Below are 16505 nucleotides of genomic sequence, written 5' to 3'. Positions count from 1 at the left end.
ATGTCTGCAGGGTGCTCAAAACATATAAGATCACAGGCCTGTAGAAAGTCTTGTGTCCTAGTTGTACTATAACACCCATGAGGTAAAGAAGGTATCTATTAGGTAGTTAAAATTTTGCATCAAGAAGGCTTGCAAAACGAAAGCTCTAAAACCTTTAGGTAAAAGTTAAGTCAGCAGAGCAGAGCAGTATCCCTTTCCTGGGCAGAGAACTCCTCATTTGAAGAAATCTGCAAGGTAGCAACTTGTCTGTCTCTGCATGTGTTCATGAGACTTAACATGTTAGCCATCCAAACTTCAGCAGATATCTCCTTCAGAAGACTGTACATTGTGGTACCTCAGTCTAGTTTCTGAATACAGCCTGCAACTAATTAGCATTAAAAGCCTGCTCTTGAAGTTGCACTGCTGTTTAAAAAAAAAAAAAAAATCCCACTGAAAGGATGGTGAGCCTGTGTGAAAGATGGTACCTGATGATTCTTTGAGTGGCCCAGTATATTCCTGCTTATGGGTAATGCACTGACCAGTGCAGCCCAACTGTTGAATCTTCTCCAAGCAGTGCCTGTTGGAATGCTCATGCACTCCCACCTATCCCTCCCCTCAATGTTTGCTAATGTTCTGAGGGGAAGGGCATAAAAGGGGGCTCCTTGTTTCTTCCAACCTCAGCACCAGACGAAGTGAACAGTCTGTTCCTGAGGATCCAGGGTTTTCTCCTACTGTAGTGTCTTATAGGAATAGTCTATTAATATTAGATAACTAGTTAATAATTAGATAATATAGTTAGTGTGTTTTAATTTACAGTATGAAACATCACATCTGGTAGTTAACATTTTAGGAGCTCCTTCGAGAAATAGGATGGACTTTTGCAACCTGTTAAACTAGTTTGGGCAGCTCTTGCTTCCTGCCAACCTATCTCTAAGAGGGCAGATAAACACACAATGTCTTCCTGATGGCCCCGTGTTTAGCAAGGGAGAGCAATGTGTTTGGCAGATCAATTAAGCAGGGACAGCTCTCAGATGCATGAGTGGTCGTTAAAGGACCAAGTGTTGTAGGCCGGTTTGCAGCCAGGTTCAACAAAAAGTTGTCACCGTGCCTTCTTGGATCACAACTGAGAATACCAAATTCAGGACAATCTGCTAGGGAAAAGGGTAGACACCCCTCCCTCCCCCCCCACCCACAAACTGGTGGTTATTCTTCCATGAGATATACCAAACCAGCAACAAAAGTAAAATTCTGGCTCACCTCACTGGCTAACAAGTCAGAAATGCAGCCTCCATAGGTATTCCAGTCTTGGATTCAACACCCAGACACTAGACTTAATGATGAGTGGTTATTTAAAACCAACTTCATCAAACAAAAGGTTCTTCAGATCCCAAAAGACCAGCCACACACCCAGGTCAATATACAACTCAGATCTTATCCAGTAATCACACTGATGCCAATCCTTTAGGATCTAAAATCTAAAGGTTTGTTTATAAAAAGAATGAGAGGTGAGAGTTAAAATTAGTTAAAGGAATCAAATACATACAATAAATGCAAAGTTCTTGGTTCAGGCTTATAGTGGTGATGGAATAAACTGCTGGCTTGTTAAATCTCTGGTTGCTTCCAAATCATTAGAAGGTCCTCAGTCCTTTGCTTAGAATGCTCCCATTAGTATAAGCTCATAGTCCAGGGTCTTAAGCAAGAAAGAGGCCAAATAGAGATGTTTCCAGGGCCTTTTACAGCATCTGCCAAGTGAAGGGAATTCCATTGTTCTCACTGTTGAAAATTACAGGTAACAAGATGGTGGTTGGAGTCACATGAGCAAGTCACATGTCCATGCATGCTTGGCTTAGTCATAGCAGAAGTCATTATCCATATTCCAGTTAGAACGTTCACAGGAAAGTCCATTAAGTGTAGATAGGCATCTTCCATTGTGAGTTAAGTGTTCTTTGATGGACCATTCAGCTTAAATAGTTCCTTCACAATGTGCTGGCTAAATACCTTGTGGGTGCTACCCAAAAGCAAACGCATTTGAAATATATATATATATAGAGAGAGAGCCAATACTCATAACTTCAAATACAAAAATGATACATGCATACAAATTGGATAATCATATTCAGCAAATCGTAACTTTTGTATAGACCCTATACTTGACATACTTTGTATAAGACTTGTTGCAATTATATAACAGCGGTGGTAACAATGATCTACGTGGCCATATTTTAATCAGATAACGTCACAGAAGTGTCATCTCTTTTGTCCAAGAGTAGAAAAGGACAACTGGTCTATCTCCTACTTTCCTAGTGCACTGGGGAAAGTGGCTTCTGTATACAGTAAAAGCTGTATTATCTGGCACTTTACCAACTGGAAAGCTTTAGAAACCAGCATTTCTGATCTCTCCCAGTACAAATTTTCAATAGGGTTGCCAGGTATTTCGTTTTCGACCAGAACGCCCAGTCTAAAAGGGACCCTGGTCAGCACTGCTGACAGCACAGCAAGCGGCGACATGTCCTTGCTGCTCCTAGGTGGAGGAATGGCCAAGGGGGGTCTGTGCGCTGCCCCCACCCTGAGTGCTGGCTCCGCAGCCAATGGGTGGAGGCAGCGTGCATAGCCCCCGGCCACACCTCTGCCTAGGAGTAGCAGGGACATGTCACCAATTGCAGGGAGCCACCTGAGGTCAGCACTGCCCAGAACTGGTACCCTAAAACCCCTCCCCCACCCAACCCCCCTGCCCTGGGCCTGCTCCCATGGTCAAACTCCCTCCCAGAGCCCATGCCCCGCACTCCTTACCGCGCCCCAACCCATTAGTAAGTATAATTCTTAGTTAACCAGAATTTTTAGCTAACCAGCACCCCTCATTCCTCCAACGTGCCGGATAACAAAGCTTTTACTTTACTTCCCTCCTCCCCCCCCCACCTTTCCATTAATTCAGAAGGTGGTGAAGAACATGAGATAGGACAAGGCAAGGTTAATTTGGGTCACATGGCTTGGCAAGGACAGCGATGGTATATGGATATAGACCTGCTTCAGCTGTCAGGAGGAGTGTATTGACTGCTTCCCTTGTCTTTGTACCTGGTGTTACAATAGTATGGCAGAATTCTTCATCCGTATCCTCAGTCTCTTCATCTGATGGCCTGGTTTGTCAGACTCTGACTAGTGGAAGAGCAATCCTGTTCAGTAATGGTTCAGAATTATTGCTTACCTTTAGAAAGCAGTCTGCAAGAAAATGTTGTCACTTGCAGTGGGCTCAGTTTGTCTCTTTTTACAATACAGTGTAATTTTGAGTTGCAGTTACTGCCTCTGTTCTGTGTTTTGGAATATGTGATCTATTTAAAGCCTAAAGGGTTATGATTCTTTTCTGAATCCACTTGGTGGCTCTGTCAGCTTATTTTGTCTTTATGGATGGTAGATCATTATTTGCGCATGGTGCAGTTAAAAAGTTCTTAAAGGGGTTATGTAACAGGTCTCCTTTCTTGAGAGATACTGTTGCAGCATGGGATCTTAAGTTTTGTCTGTGCTTATGCAGCTTCCTTTTGAAACCTTGCCAAGAGTCTTCTTTCTTTATCTGTTAATATTGTTTATTTTTGCTATAACATCTGCTAGGAGGCTGAGTGAATTGTATGCGTTGATGGCAGACCTGCCATTTATCATTTTTCATAGAGATAAACTGTTCCTTACACTTGACCCAAGGGTTTTGCCAAATATAGTGTCAGAGTTTCACATCAGACAATAAATTTACCGTTTTTTTTTCCCCCCAAAGCCAAACACTGTTAATGTGCAAGGGTCTGTAGGGCTAGAATCTGGGACCATGGAGATCATGGGCTGCTGACACCTCTGCATCACTACTAGAGGCTACTCCTGGGGGAATACTGCAGGCGTGCAGAATTCATGTCCCCTATAGATTTCCCCCACCCCCCGCACCCCCCCCGGAGAAAATATACATTCTGCAGGGGAGGTGCTGTAGTTACACCTTTCACCCACCAAGGGCTGCTGTGGCGCCAGAACAGAGGGCAGCTGGCTCTCAGACTGGAGCAGCCAGCTGTGGAGAGGCTGTGTTCCTCACAGTGCCCTGCTTGCGGGGCTAGATGAGAGGTTATGATGAGGGGGGACAGTGCAGGGCAGGCTGGGCTTCTGAGGGGGTGTCCTATAGACTGGGACAGAGGCACAGGGGCTAGTGGGGTGACCGCATTGAGCCAGGGGCTGAATGGGAGTGGGGGTGCAGGGCCACATGGGGGGTAGGGGGGTGCAGGAACACATGGGGACAGGGGGAGGAGGGGTGGCTGAGTGGGGGTGCAGGGACACATGGGGATGGGGCGAGGGGAGTGGAGGGATACGTGGGATGCGGGGAGGAGGGGTAGCTAAGAGGGAGTGCAGGGATTCATGGGGACAGGGAGAAGGGGGTGGCTGAGTTGGGGTGTAGAGACACATGGGGATAGGGGCAGATGTGCCTGACTGAATGGAGAGGCTAGGGATCAGCCAGAGTATGCATGGGGGAGGCTCACTAACACCCCCCCAGCAAACAAAATAAAACAAAAAACCCTGTTCCATACTTCTTCCATCTACACCCAACAATCCTTCAGGTTCTTTCCCAGGCTCCTTCCCAGCAACTGCTTCCCTCGCCCTCCGTTTCTCTGCTACCCCTGACTCCCATAAGCCTTTGCTCTGCTTCTGAGGGGTGCAAGAAATACATTTCTTCTTCGAGTGATTGCTCAAATTGATTCCAATTAGGTGTGCGCGCACTGCACACATGGCTGTCACAAAGTTTTTCCCCTAGCCAATGTTCCCTCTAATTTTTGACAGGCCGTGTGTGCAAAAAATTTCTTCAGTGCAAATTTTTGTGCATGCGGTGTTTTTGCCACATGCACAGGGTTTAGGATCTGTGTGCGCACGCGCACAGCTTAGGGGGAACGGTGCCCCTAGCAGCATCCATTGGGTCGGCTGTGGAGCCCCCTGGAGTGGCGCCTGCATGGCACTCAATATATGACCCTGCCAACCCAGCGCCCCCTCAGTTCCTTCTTAGCGCCCATGATGGTCATTGGAACTGTGGCGTCTTGCTTAGCAAGTTCTTACATTTCCTTAGCTTGATTCTAATTGTAGTTCTTTTTTGTAGTTTCTTTTTTGATTTTGTTGTAGTTAGTAGCAGTTGGGTTGGGGGTTTCCCTCTGCTCCGATTGCTTTCCTTTGGGAGGGCTCTCGTGCCCAAATCCCCGGGATTTAAACCCTGCATATCCTGCGACAAGCCCATGCCAACGGGCGACCTCCACGACTCTTGTGTGAAGTGTCTGGGGGAGCCTCACCAAGCCAAAAAGTGCAGGATCTGTAAGGGGTTTCATCCTAGGACCAAAAAGGAGCGGGACTTTCATCTTAAGTGCCACCTCTTAAGGAGCTGCTTAGACCCCAGCCTCCTTCGGTGCAGCAGGACCCGGCACTGAGTTCTTCGGTGCTCTGCGCCCCGGTGGCAGTGGTGGAAGCGGCACCATGGATGGACTCCAGCTGAGATCGGCCGCTCCAGAAGCAGGAGAAGAGCGGCTCTCCTGCATGGAGGCCCACCCCACTGGAGCTGGCCAATTGGGCGCGTCCCAAAGAGGCAGGGCCGGCTCCAGGCACCAGCTTTCCAAGCAGGTGCTTGGGGTGGCATTCAGAATGGGGCGGCAGTCCGTGTCCCGCAGCGGCAATTCGGCAGCAGCTCCGACGCTCTTTCGGGTGCAGCAGCAATTCGGTGGTGACTGCTTGGGGCAGCAAAACTGGTAGAGCCACCCCTGCAGAGAGGAGCGCCCGGGGGCAAAGGCTGTGGACGCGGCACTGCCGACTTCAGCCCTGCAAGGGGAGCCGTTGAGTCCAATGCCATTGGACACCCCGACCCACAGCATTGTGGAAGTACAGCTGCCGTCCACCCCTGACACCTTTGCGGCTGCGAGGGACCTCGTTGCCATGACAGCATAGGGGTCTCCTCTTCTCCACAACAAGCGTCCGGTGCCTCAGCGTGTGGCACAGTCTCGAGGCAAGCCAGCATTGATCTGACCGTGGGTTGAACCTCGGCACCGTTCAAGGTCCTGGCACTGCTCGGAGTCCCAGCACTGGTCGCACTCATGGCACCGGTCAGACTTCCAGCACCGCTCCTGAACGTGGCGCCGCTCTGTACAGCTGTCGCCTTCGTGGAGTAGGTCCCAGACTCAGCACCGATCTTGCCGCAGTTCACCATCTCAGCACTGCTCCAGGTCATGACACCACTCCCCAGCCTTAGGATGCCGCTCTCCAGCTTCTTGGCGCCGTTCGCCAGAGCAGGTGCGCTCGGAACCTCCCTGGCCCTTGTGGTCCTGATCCCGTTCCTCAGGCTCGGAGATGGGGTCTCGGTATTCGGAGTGGGAGTGGTGCCGGTCAGACCGTGGACGCCCTGATGTGGGGGCAGGCCCATGGCAGGCGCACTGGTAAGGACCCACTCAGTGGCCGTTTTGGACCCTGTGGGCATACCAGCAAGCCCAAAGTGAGCAGTCTGGAGCTTCCTGATCGGCCACATCTGAACCAAGAGTGCCGGAAGCCTCGGCCAGTCGACCCACTTCTAGGGGTGCGGAGGAGACACCCGCCCCCCTTGGCCTCTTCGTCGTCCTCCCCTGAGGAGGCTGTAGCGCAGGCTCCGGGCTGCCCTCCATAGACAGCTGCGTCCACCAGGACCTTCTGCCCAGCGACCGAGTTGTGGGTGGTTTGGCCTGGTGGTCAGGAACCCGAGGCCAAGGGGTAGGTCCAGAATCAGGAGCCAGGTGTCTGAGCCAAAAGTGGAAACCGAGGTCATACAAAAAACAGGAGCTGAAGCCAAGGGACACTGCTGAGTTGGAAGTCAAAGAGCCATAGTCTAGGGTCTGAGCCGGAGCAGTCAGTCACCAGGCCGACAGTGTTCAGGGCCTGGAACAAGACAAAGGACAGGAGCCGGAAACAGGGCAGCATTGAAGGCAGGAACTGGGGACGAAGCTGGGAGTCAGGAAGTGGACAGCGGGGTCCGTAGTATCAACTTGCCAGGATCCACCTTGTTGCACAGACTACTTCCCGTGTCTCTTTTGTCAGGTAACAGGTGATCAGCAGCCCAAAGGTCCCTCAAGGTGAAGTTCCAAAGGCTGAATATGTAGATGGGAGTTTACAGTCCCTTCCTCCAAGTATTTCCTAGGAATTCCACTTCAGACATATTGTCCCAAAAGATCATTTGTGTCTGCTACATTGTTCAGCATAGTTTTTTGAAGCTCACAGTACTTCCTAGAGATCACCTTAATCCTGTCTTCCTCTTAAAGATATTCATACAGCCCCACAGTAATACATAAACCAGCTGTATTTTTAATACAACGAACTCCTAAAGTACTTTAAACTTCAATAAGATTTCTCCAGAATATTGCAGGAAATGGCCATAAATGTCACAAGAATCCTTGCTGTTGTAGCCGTGTCGGTCCCAGGATATTAGCGAAACGAGGTGGGTGAGGTAATATCTTTTGTTGGACCAACTTCTGTTGCTGTGAGAGAGAAGCTTTTGAACTTACACAGAGCTCTTCTTCAGGTCTGGGAAACTTACTCAGGGCTTGTCTTCATGTACAGTGCTGCAGCGGTGTGCAGCTGAGCTCCTGTAGTACTTTAGTGAAGACATTACCATGCTGACAGGAGAGTTTCTCCCACTGGCATTGTTAATCCACCTCCCCAAGAGCTGGTAGCTGTCTCAACTGGAGAAGCTCTCCCATTGACATAGTGCTATCTACACAGCGGTTAGGTAAGTATAATTATGTTGCTCAGGAGTGTGATTTTTCACATCCCTGAGTGACATAGTCATACCGATATAGGTCTGAAATGTAGACCTGGCCTGAGTAAGTTTTCCAGACCTGAAGAAGAGCTCTGTGTAAATTTGAAAGCTTGTTTCTCGCACTGACAGAAGTTGGTCCAACAAAAGATATTACCTCAGCCACCTTGTCTCTCATAAGAATCCTTACACATTTTCCAATTTCGGAAGCCGCTTCATTGGGCAGATTTCTCAAAGAGGCAGCCTAGCCTTCCCTGGAAGCTAACAGGTTTGGGCCTGCTTTTTTGAAGCTACAGAGCAGAAGAAACCCATTTTAGAAATGCAAAAAGAAAAGGAGTACTTGTGGCACCTTAGAGACTAACCAATTTATTTGAGCATGAGCTTTCATGAGCTACAGCTCACTTCATCGGATGCATCCGATGCTGCATCCGATGAAGTGAGCTGTAGCTCATGAAAGCTCATGCTCAAATAAATTGGTTAGTCTCTAAGGTGCCACAAGTACTCCTTTTCTTTTTGCGAATACAGACTAACACGGCTGTTACTCTGAAAATTGTAGAAATGGCAAGCCTGGATACTTTAAGAAAAAAATGATCAGATATCACTTTTTGATTCCCTGGATTTGCTACAAAATCTTCTAGTCAGTAGAGACTGTCAAAGTGGATTTGTGCAGCCCTGCAAGGAATCTTGAGAAATCTGAAGAGCATCCAAACATTTTCTTGCAAGGAGGACCTCAGAGAAAAACTGAATTTGTCATTGGTCATCAGTGCTAATTGTAGCTTCACTAACAGGGATTCAAGTCACAAGAGATGTTAGTGTACATTATTTCTTGAGTAGGAGAAACTTTGCTGAGATTATTCTTTTAATGAACTAGTGAAATGAAGTGAATTTCCAGATTGCTCAACCAGCAGAACTTGAAATTGGGAATGTGAGGAACTGAGGCTTCATATTATTGAGGCACTTGCCTGATCAATGTAAATTGTCTGATATTTTGAAATCGCAGTTGAGGATCAATATGCTTGTCACAATTTGTGTAACTATTTAATGAAAGTGGTCTCCATGGTTAAGAAATATTATGGTCATAATTACATGCAAATGAGTTATTTGAACCATATACCATACTCCTGTAATTAAAACATAATGGAAAAAAGATTCTCACTTTTAACTGCTCTCCAAAATCATAAAATGACATGAACTTTAATCAGAAAATAGCTTGCTATTGAAAATATTAATCTTTAGGGGTTTTTTTATACCTTGCTAAATCCAGCTTTGGATGGTTTTCCCCCACCTGCTTCTCATTTAAAATGACTTTGTCATTTATTTCTGACAGTTTTTTCCCACCATTTTATTTCATTAACATCTAATTCTACTGCCTAATTAGAAACAGGATTATCTGGGGAATGTTATTTTTTGTACATATTTATTGCTGATAGATCTTTGGTTCATTTTAATAGTGACAAGTGTTTTTTTTAATAGTGTAAAGCCCCAAAGCTGTAAAGGGATCTCCATAGGGTTTATAGTCTATTTCAGGACTTGTAGCTAAATGTATTAGCCAATATGTCCAAATGTATTATTTATTCTTGGAACTTTATTTACAACAATGGGCCCCAATTATGCACATGCTTAACTTTACATTTGTCTGAAGTTAAGCATATGCTTAAGTGTTTCTAGGATGAAGGCCTTATACTACTAAATATCAGGGTTTTGTAATTCCTTCCATCACAGAAATATTATGCATACCATAACAGCTAAGGATTTAAAAGGGTTTTCATTATGGCCTAATGTTCTGAGATTTATAACTCATTGATAAATTTAAAACTTTTTGTTGAAACTAGGCACAACAGGCGTCTATGGGAATGAAATTCTTACTACAAAATTAAAAAAAAAATATTGTGGTTTACCTATGTAAATGTGATAGCTACATATGAATGATGAAACTCAATAACTACAAACAATGTTACTAGTTCATTATAATTTTTTTCATAATTACTCAAATGAAGATGAAACAAATTACTTCTTAACTACCGATCTACAAACTTCCAAAGACTTTTTAGAAGGAATACATAATCACCACTACAGTCCCCATGTTTCTTATTTATTTTAGGGGTAAGTTGGAATCTTGCTCAGGATTCCTATTTTATGTTAATTGCAGTGATGGATGGAGCAAAGGGGGCAGATTGCTGAGGGTTTGGAAAGTAGAAGCAGATGGAATGGGGTGCAAATGGAATACGGTAGTAATTGCAGGGTGTAGGAGCCAGTTGAAAGGGATGGGTATTGCAGGTTGGACACAGGCAGACTTAGGGGAGGGTTGGCTTTGGAATACTTGGGAAGTGGGTGGTTCGGTTAGATCATGAAGTGTGCGTGGGTCAAAAGAGCAAGAAACTGAGAAGCAGCAGAACGAGAGTGAGATGGAAACAAGAGGAGACATTAGATTTGGATCAGGCAGTGTCCTGAATAGTAATGAAAGAGTAAGACCCAAGGGTTGTATGTCAAACAAAACTGGTATATCCCTTTGTCATGAGAGTGATCCCAGGACATCACATGAGTGGCCAACTGGAATCCAGGGGTTTACTTGACACATGCTTCCTTGTTTTTGTAAATACTAATTTAGTATCCAGTATACCTGTTAATGCTATTTTGACTGAGAGTGATCTGAGTAGCTTGCATGTTGGTATACATTATGGTGGGGTGAGAGGGAACCTCTGAAAACAAGAAAATTATCAACAGGGTACTTGGGTAACTAAAACTGTCATGTCTTTCTGCATGACAGCTTAGAAGTAAGCTGACTAGAGTACAGTGTCTCTTCATGTTAGAATGACATGCTGTGTGACTATTTTTTTCCAAATAATGTTTTCTTTATACATCAGTTCATGTCAAGTGAATCTCAAGACACCACTTTTCACTTGAAGGTGCTACTATAGCATTGCATTATGGACTGGGTTGCTTTTTCAGTTCTCTACACTGCATCAGTAATGCCTGATTGAAAAGAAAGCAATGAACATTTTATAGTTGCATATGGTTACCCGTTTTGTCAGATTATATATGCTACCCACTGTAGCTGTTCGTGCGGTATTTTCTGATGGGATTTGAACTGATGTTTGCCATTCTGGTTGAATTTAAACAGCATCATAATATAAGGATTAAGGGGCCATGAGCATTGATCGCCCTTATGTAGCACCTGTGATTTAAAAAAAATCTCAAAGCTCACTATAAACAATTAACCCTGAGCACCCTAGGCAGTAGCTAGCTGGTGGTACTGATGGAAAACTGACTCTGAGAGGCTGTCTATTGTCACATGGGAAGTCTGGCAGACATGGGATGATAACCTGGAAGTCCGAACTCCCACAGATTGCTCTGGGTAGGATTGCATTCCCTGTGATGAGTAGGCAGGTGCTCTTAATCCACAAGATTACTTCTGTATCCTTTCAGCAGCCTTATTGTTATGTAAACATAAGCATTGTGTATTTCTCTACACAGGTCCTGATGGGGAGAGTGCCAGACCGTGGAGGCAGACCAACTGAGATTGAACCACCACCTCCTGAAATGCCCCCTTGGCAGAAGAGACAAGAAGGTGGTGGGAGGGGTGGTTGGGGGGGAGGAGGAGGTGGTGGTGGTGGTGGGAGGGGTGGTTGGGGGGGAGGAGGTGGCAGAGGAGGAGGTGGTGGCTTCAGTGGTGGTGGGAGAGGTGGTTTCCAAGGACGGGGAGACTATGGGGGAAGGGGAGGTTACAGTGGTAGAGGTGGCTATGGAGATCCATATGGTGGAAGGGGAGGAGGAGGAGGTTACAGAAGATACTAACAACAACATTGTAAATACTAACAACTGACAAAACGTGGTTGTAATTTTACTGGTAGCAGGAGGTGTGTATATTAGCAATGGATTAGTGTTATGATAGGAAAATTAATTATGATCTCTTCATTAATGAATCACTGCATTTGATCCCTGATATTATCATTGAATCCTGTTAGTCAACTGAACATTTATTTTATACAGAAATGTGATGTCTTAAAGTAGTCCTCGTTTTGCACTGCTCACGTGTGTATTCTTAAACAGTTTAGTTTTTTAAATAACAGACTTCAGAAAAGTGAATAGAAACAATGAATTTTCCTTTTTCAGTGTTTTATGTTCAGATCTCTTTAATTATTGCCTGTCATACCCAGAATACAGGAAGTGATTTAGGGGGAATTTGGCTTTGTAGGCCATGCTTATTTTTATATGCTTTAAAAGGACTGTAGAATGCTGGTTCCAGCATCTTGTCTTCTTTCAGTCCTCTGTATGGGACAATTGAAAAAAAGGTAACTTCAGAAATTAATCTAAAATATTCTAAAAAATTTAAAACAAAAAAGCTTCATTGTTTCCAAGTGATGTATTGAATCCATGCTATTCCATGGTCAGCAAAACAAAGCTATGCTGTATTTATATATAATGTATAAAAATATTTCAAAGCCAAAAACTTACATTGTAAAAGCTGATTTGTGATGAACCTTGATAGGTAAAATGAAAATGATCTGCTAAAAGTGGCATTCTATGAAACTTACTTTAAAATCAGACCCTGTTACCCATGATGGAAAATTTCCCCAACCATCGCACCTAGTCAGTCGGTCACTTACATGGTCTTCTGTAGCACATAAGCCCCAGAAGGCTGAGTAAGATGACTGTGCACTGAACTGTCGTGTGAGCAGAAAACCTTTTGAATCCTACATGAAGGAGGTCATGAGCAAACAAAGGGCACTATTTTGAAAAAGCTGTTCATAGAATTAGGAAAGTTAGCTAACCATCAGCAGCTCCTGGCCTATTGTAGCTGTCAGCTGACTGTTTCTCTCAGCTACTGGTGCTACACAACATCACCACCAGCTCCTCTCCTACACATGCTTCTTGTGTAAGAGGGGAGCCACTGACAGCCTCCTGCTGCATTAGGGAGAGAAGGAGGTAGGGAGTGTGGAGAGCAGTGTTTCCAGGTATGTTTAGCTTAGCTCTGTCCTGTCAGATACTTTGGTCAGGATGGGGACAGAAGTTCAATACAGAACTCTGCTGTTCCCAAGCTGGCTCTGTAGAAGAAGAGCCAGGAGGGAAAGGAAAGGAAGGGAACAGTTTCCCTTTCTCTCCTATACAGTCCCTAAGCTGAAATTCTGCCTGTTTGTCCCAAAGTAGTGTTTTGGTGACTTCTGCTACAAGTGACATCTGAATAGCACCAAGAGGCCGAGGCTAGGATAATCTAAGGGCTTGTCTATATGCTATAGTTGCAACAGTTTAAATAAAGGTGAAATATCTTACTGGTTTTTAGTTAAACAGGCATAGCTGTCTGTAGCCACTCTTACATTGGATTTGAACTAGCTTAGCATGCCTGTGACAGGATTGATGGGGAGATGCTAAACAGACATAAATCAAGTTTAAACCCATGTAAGAGTGGCCACACAAAGTCGTACCAGTTTAACTAAATCGGTGCAACATCACACCTTTAGTTATATCCGTGCACCTTCAGCATGTAGACCAGATCTAAAATAAAAGTGAAATAAATTTGGTGTGGTTTTTTTTCTTAAATCTGAAGAGTTAAGAAAGTAAAAACAATAAAATGAACAAGTATGTACACTTCAGAGATGACATTATTGTCTCCCCTGTTCTCTGTATGTTTTTAACTTTCAAAAGATGCAATAAAATCTTCTAAAAATAGATTTGATTTAAACCTGATCTCACAATCTCTTTTTTTATGTTTCTGTCCTGAACAATGAATTTAAGACTTTGGTTTTGAGTAAATACAGCTTGTGTTTTGGGAGGGTAATGTGGATTTTGTTGTATATGTTTGTGAACATTTGATTTTTTTAAAACGTTCTCATTTAGTGATCATCCATCCAAAATGTAGGGGGAGGGAGGGTTGTTTGAGAGTGGAGAAAAAATTATTTTCAGGATTTAAGAAAACACTTTATTTTTCAGTGTTCACAGCTATTAAAGTACTGTATTTAAAGTTTGTTTGCGTCTTTTATACAGTGTGGTTGAGATCTGTCATACATTGCTTCTGTACTTTAAAGAATGGTCTCCCATTGGTAGCTTGCAAGAATGGAAGAACTAACTTTGAGTTAATGGGAAGAAAAGAAATATCTTGAGGCCTGCCATTTTGAATTCTTGAGACAGTTCTGCTTGGTCTGGTAGCCCCTAATTTTAATTGAGCTGGGTGTGATGTGCTTTTCAAAGTATTTTATGAAAAATAAAAGCCTCACAAGGATTGGTGGGATGAATACATTAACACATTTCTAGGCAGGCTACTGTACTAGTCAAAATGGCATAATGTTTAATTTGTCTCAAGTTCTGTCCTTGAAAAGGAGACAGTTTTGAACATAAAGATGAAAGCATAGCATGTTTGTATAGTCGTCCGTCCACCCCCAATGGAATAACTAATAAGCTTTATCTATCCTGTGAAAGCATAATGGAAGCAAGGCTCTTTAGTTTTACTGTTAAGATAAACTAGGTGAGGTCAATCATAAGTGGGATATGGTGCAACCTCACCTAGCTGCCTCAGCAAACACTCCAAACTTTTGTCTCTACTTAGGATTTTACAGTGAGATAATTAATGTGCATCAGTTATCTTGCTGGAGGGAAAAAAGGCTTTGTGTCAATGAAGACAAAGCCTTCGTGCCTGGAAGATGAGTGTGGCAAAAGTCTTGGCCAACTGCGGAGTTTCAGAAGTAACAGCTTTTGAGAAAACATAGTAACTTGCATGAGTAAAGAGAGGCAGAGTTCAAAAGTAAGGATTGTAGTAGTTAAAAATGGAAAAGACCATTCAGATGTCAATCTGTCCTCCATATGTGTGTCAGATATTAGACTGAAGGAAGATGAATGGGAATGGAAGTGGTGAAAGAAATATCCTGATGCACCTAGTTCATCATGCAGAGATGCTGATTCCAGAGTAGAGATCTTGTTGGATGTATTTTAGGCATCAGGCAAGTCTGCCAGAGAAAAAGGCTTTGGATGCTTATGGGACAAAAAAAATTACAATAGGCATTAATTAGTTGTTTTTAGCAACTTTTATAATATAAATATTACACAAAGAAAACTTACTTATATGTAAAAAAATCTTTACAATCTGTACACTTGGTCAGTTGTCTTTAACATTTATCTTCAGGCAGCATTCTACAAATTACCACCACTACAGATGTCGAACAAATTTACAGAAACATTAATGCAGATTGCTACTATTGCAACGTTTTCTTTGCATTTTCCAACACACATAAGTTACTTTACAGTAATTACACGTGACTCTTCTATGTTAGGCAAACAGAAATAAATGTTAGTCCTAGTTTGTTCTTGTACCAGTACTAACCAATCAACACTTCAAATGATTAGACTAGAAATCTAAGGATAAGCAGTATTTCCTTTACAGGGACACCATCCACTTAAAAAAAAAACCAAAAAACCAAATTATGCTTCTCTAAACCTTTTTCTCTGTTGTGTTTTCTATTTTTTTAATCTTAATGCCTTAGCTACACTAGGGAAAGAAGTGGGTGTTTTTAAATTGGATAAGTCATGATATGTTAACACAATTTTAAAGGCGTTAAAACCTATCTAAACTAGTTTCTAGACAGCATCCAATTCTAATGTCAGCTAACACATTTCTAAAAACTCACCCTTGTCTCTAGTCTCAACAAGGCCTACAATGACTAGAAATGAAAAATTTATAACGTTTTTTTCCCGTTTATTTACTTTGTGCTTTTCACTTTTGTGTAGTCAGTTCTTTTCCCCCATTTAGTCAGTTTCTGCTGTTGGTATGGGTCACAGTGCAAGAGGATATAAAAATAGGAAAATATTAATATAAAACTGCAAATATTCACTTAACAGGGACTTAACGGGCAGATATAGTACCTGAAACTACTATTAATGCCCTGAAATTTCCAGATTTTCGCTACTTATCTTTTGGTTGAATATTTTCAATATAGGTGAAACAATCATACCTATCTTGGGCACTCCCCTGTAAATGGATCTCTCCCAGTCACTAAAATAATCCTTGTACAACCACTGAGTGTACAGTACACAGGCTGATATCTAATTTCTACCCCAAAGTTTCACCTCCCCCATTTTTTTTGTGTTTGCTGGGATGATTAATGTAGTTTGAAGCAGCTGACAATCAAGACACAGGTATAGCAGAGCCAAAATGGCAGCTGATTGACTGGATTTTAATATTTAACTACGATGAATATTTTTGCTTGATGTGGAAAAGTGGGGAGAGGCAGTCTAGCCAGTCCTTAAACTTAAACAGGAGAGATTTGATTAGCTTTATCTCTGATCTATGACATTTTGACATATGACTCATATTTAGGCTCTTTTGATATCCTTATGACAATACTGCATGCACCAAAATGATAGAAGAAGGGAAAAGGAGAAGTTGAGATGGAGTTAAGAGAAAAATAAAACTGAGATTGCAAAAACCTTTCCTTACATGAAGCCCTGATTCTGGATGTGGTTTACAGGACAGAAATGCTGGTTCAGACAGGATCTGCAAATCTCATTCCAAACACACAATTTGGACCACTAATGCTAGTTTATTGCACTGGGCCTGGATAAATCCCGTGTGTGCATGAAAATCCCATGGGATATCTGCCAAATTGTAATTTAAAGAGATTGTAAATTTATTTATTTATTTATTATACATTCTTCCTGTGATTAATGCCTTTGGTTGTCACAAGTGGAAAAGTTGAAAAAAATACATTTTTTTTGCTGTGTATGTTATAAAAAGTTACCGTAGCATTTCACTTAATTTGGAGAA

The 16505-nt window shown here is 43.1% G+C and overlaps 1 protein-coding gene across 2 annotated transcripts in view; it reads left to right on the top strand.

The window, feature by feature from the left end:
* FAM98B (family with sequence similarity 98 member B) overlaps positions 1-13712 on the top strand; it is a 47019-nt gene extending 33307 nt beyond the window's left edge. For both annotated transcript variants that reach the window (XM_073348853.1, XM_073348852.1), the window contains one exon: positions 11228-13712. In XM_073348853.1, the coding sequence (XP_073204954.1) occupies positions 11228-11548 (321 nt within the window). In that variant the 3' untranslated portion in view covers positions 11549-13712. The remainder of the gene's footprint in view (positions 1-11227) is intronic.
* The last annotated feature ends 2793 nt before the right edge of the window (positions 13713-16505 follow it).

Source organism: Lepidochelys kempii, chromosome 6 (genome assembly GCF_965140285.1).
Source record: "Lepidochelys kempii isolate rLepKem1 chromosome 6, rLepKem1.hap1, whole genome shotgun sequence".
In the NCBI taxonomy this organism is placed as follows: Eukaryota; Metazoa; Chordata; order Testudines; family Cheloniidae; genus Lepidochelys; species Lepidochelys kempii.
Note: the sequence above shows the minus strand (reverse complement) of the source record. Positions and strands in the feature narration are given on the sequence as shown.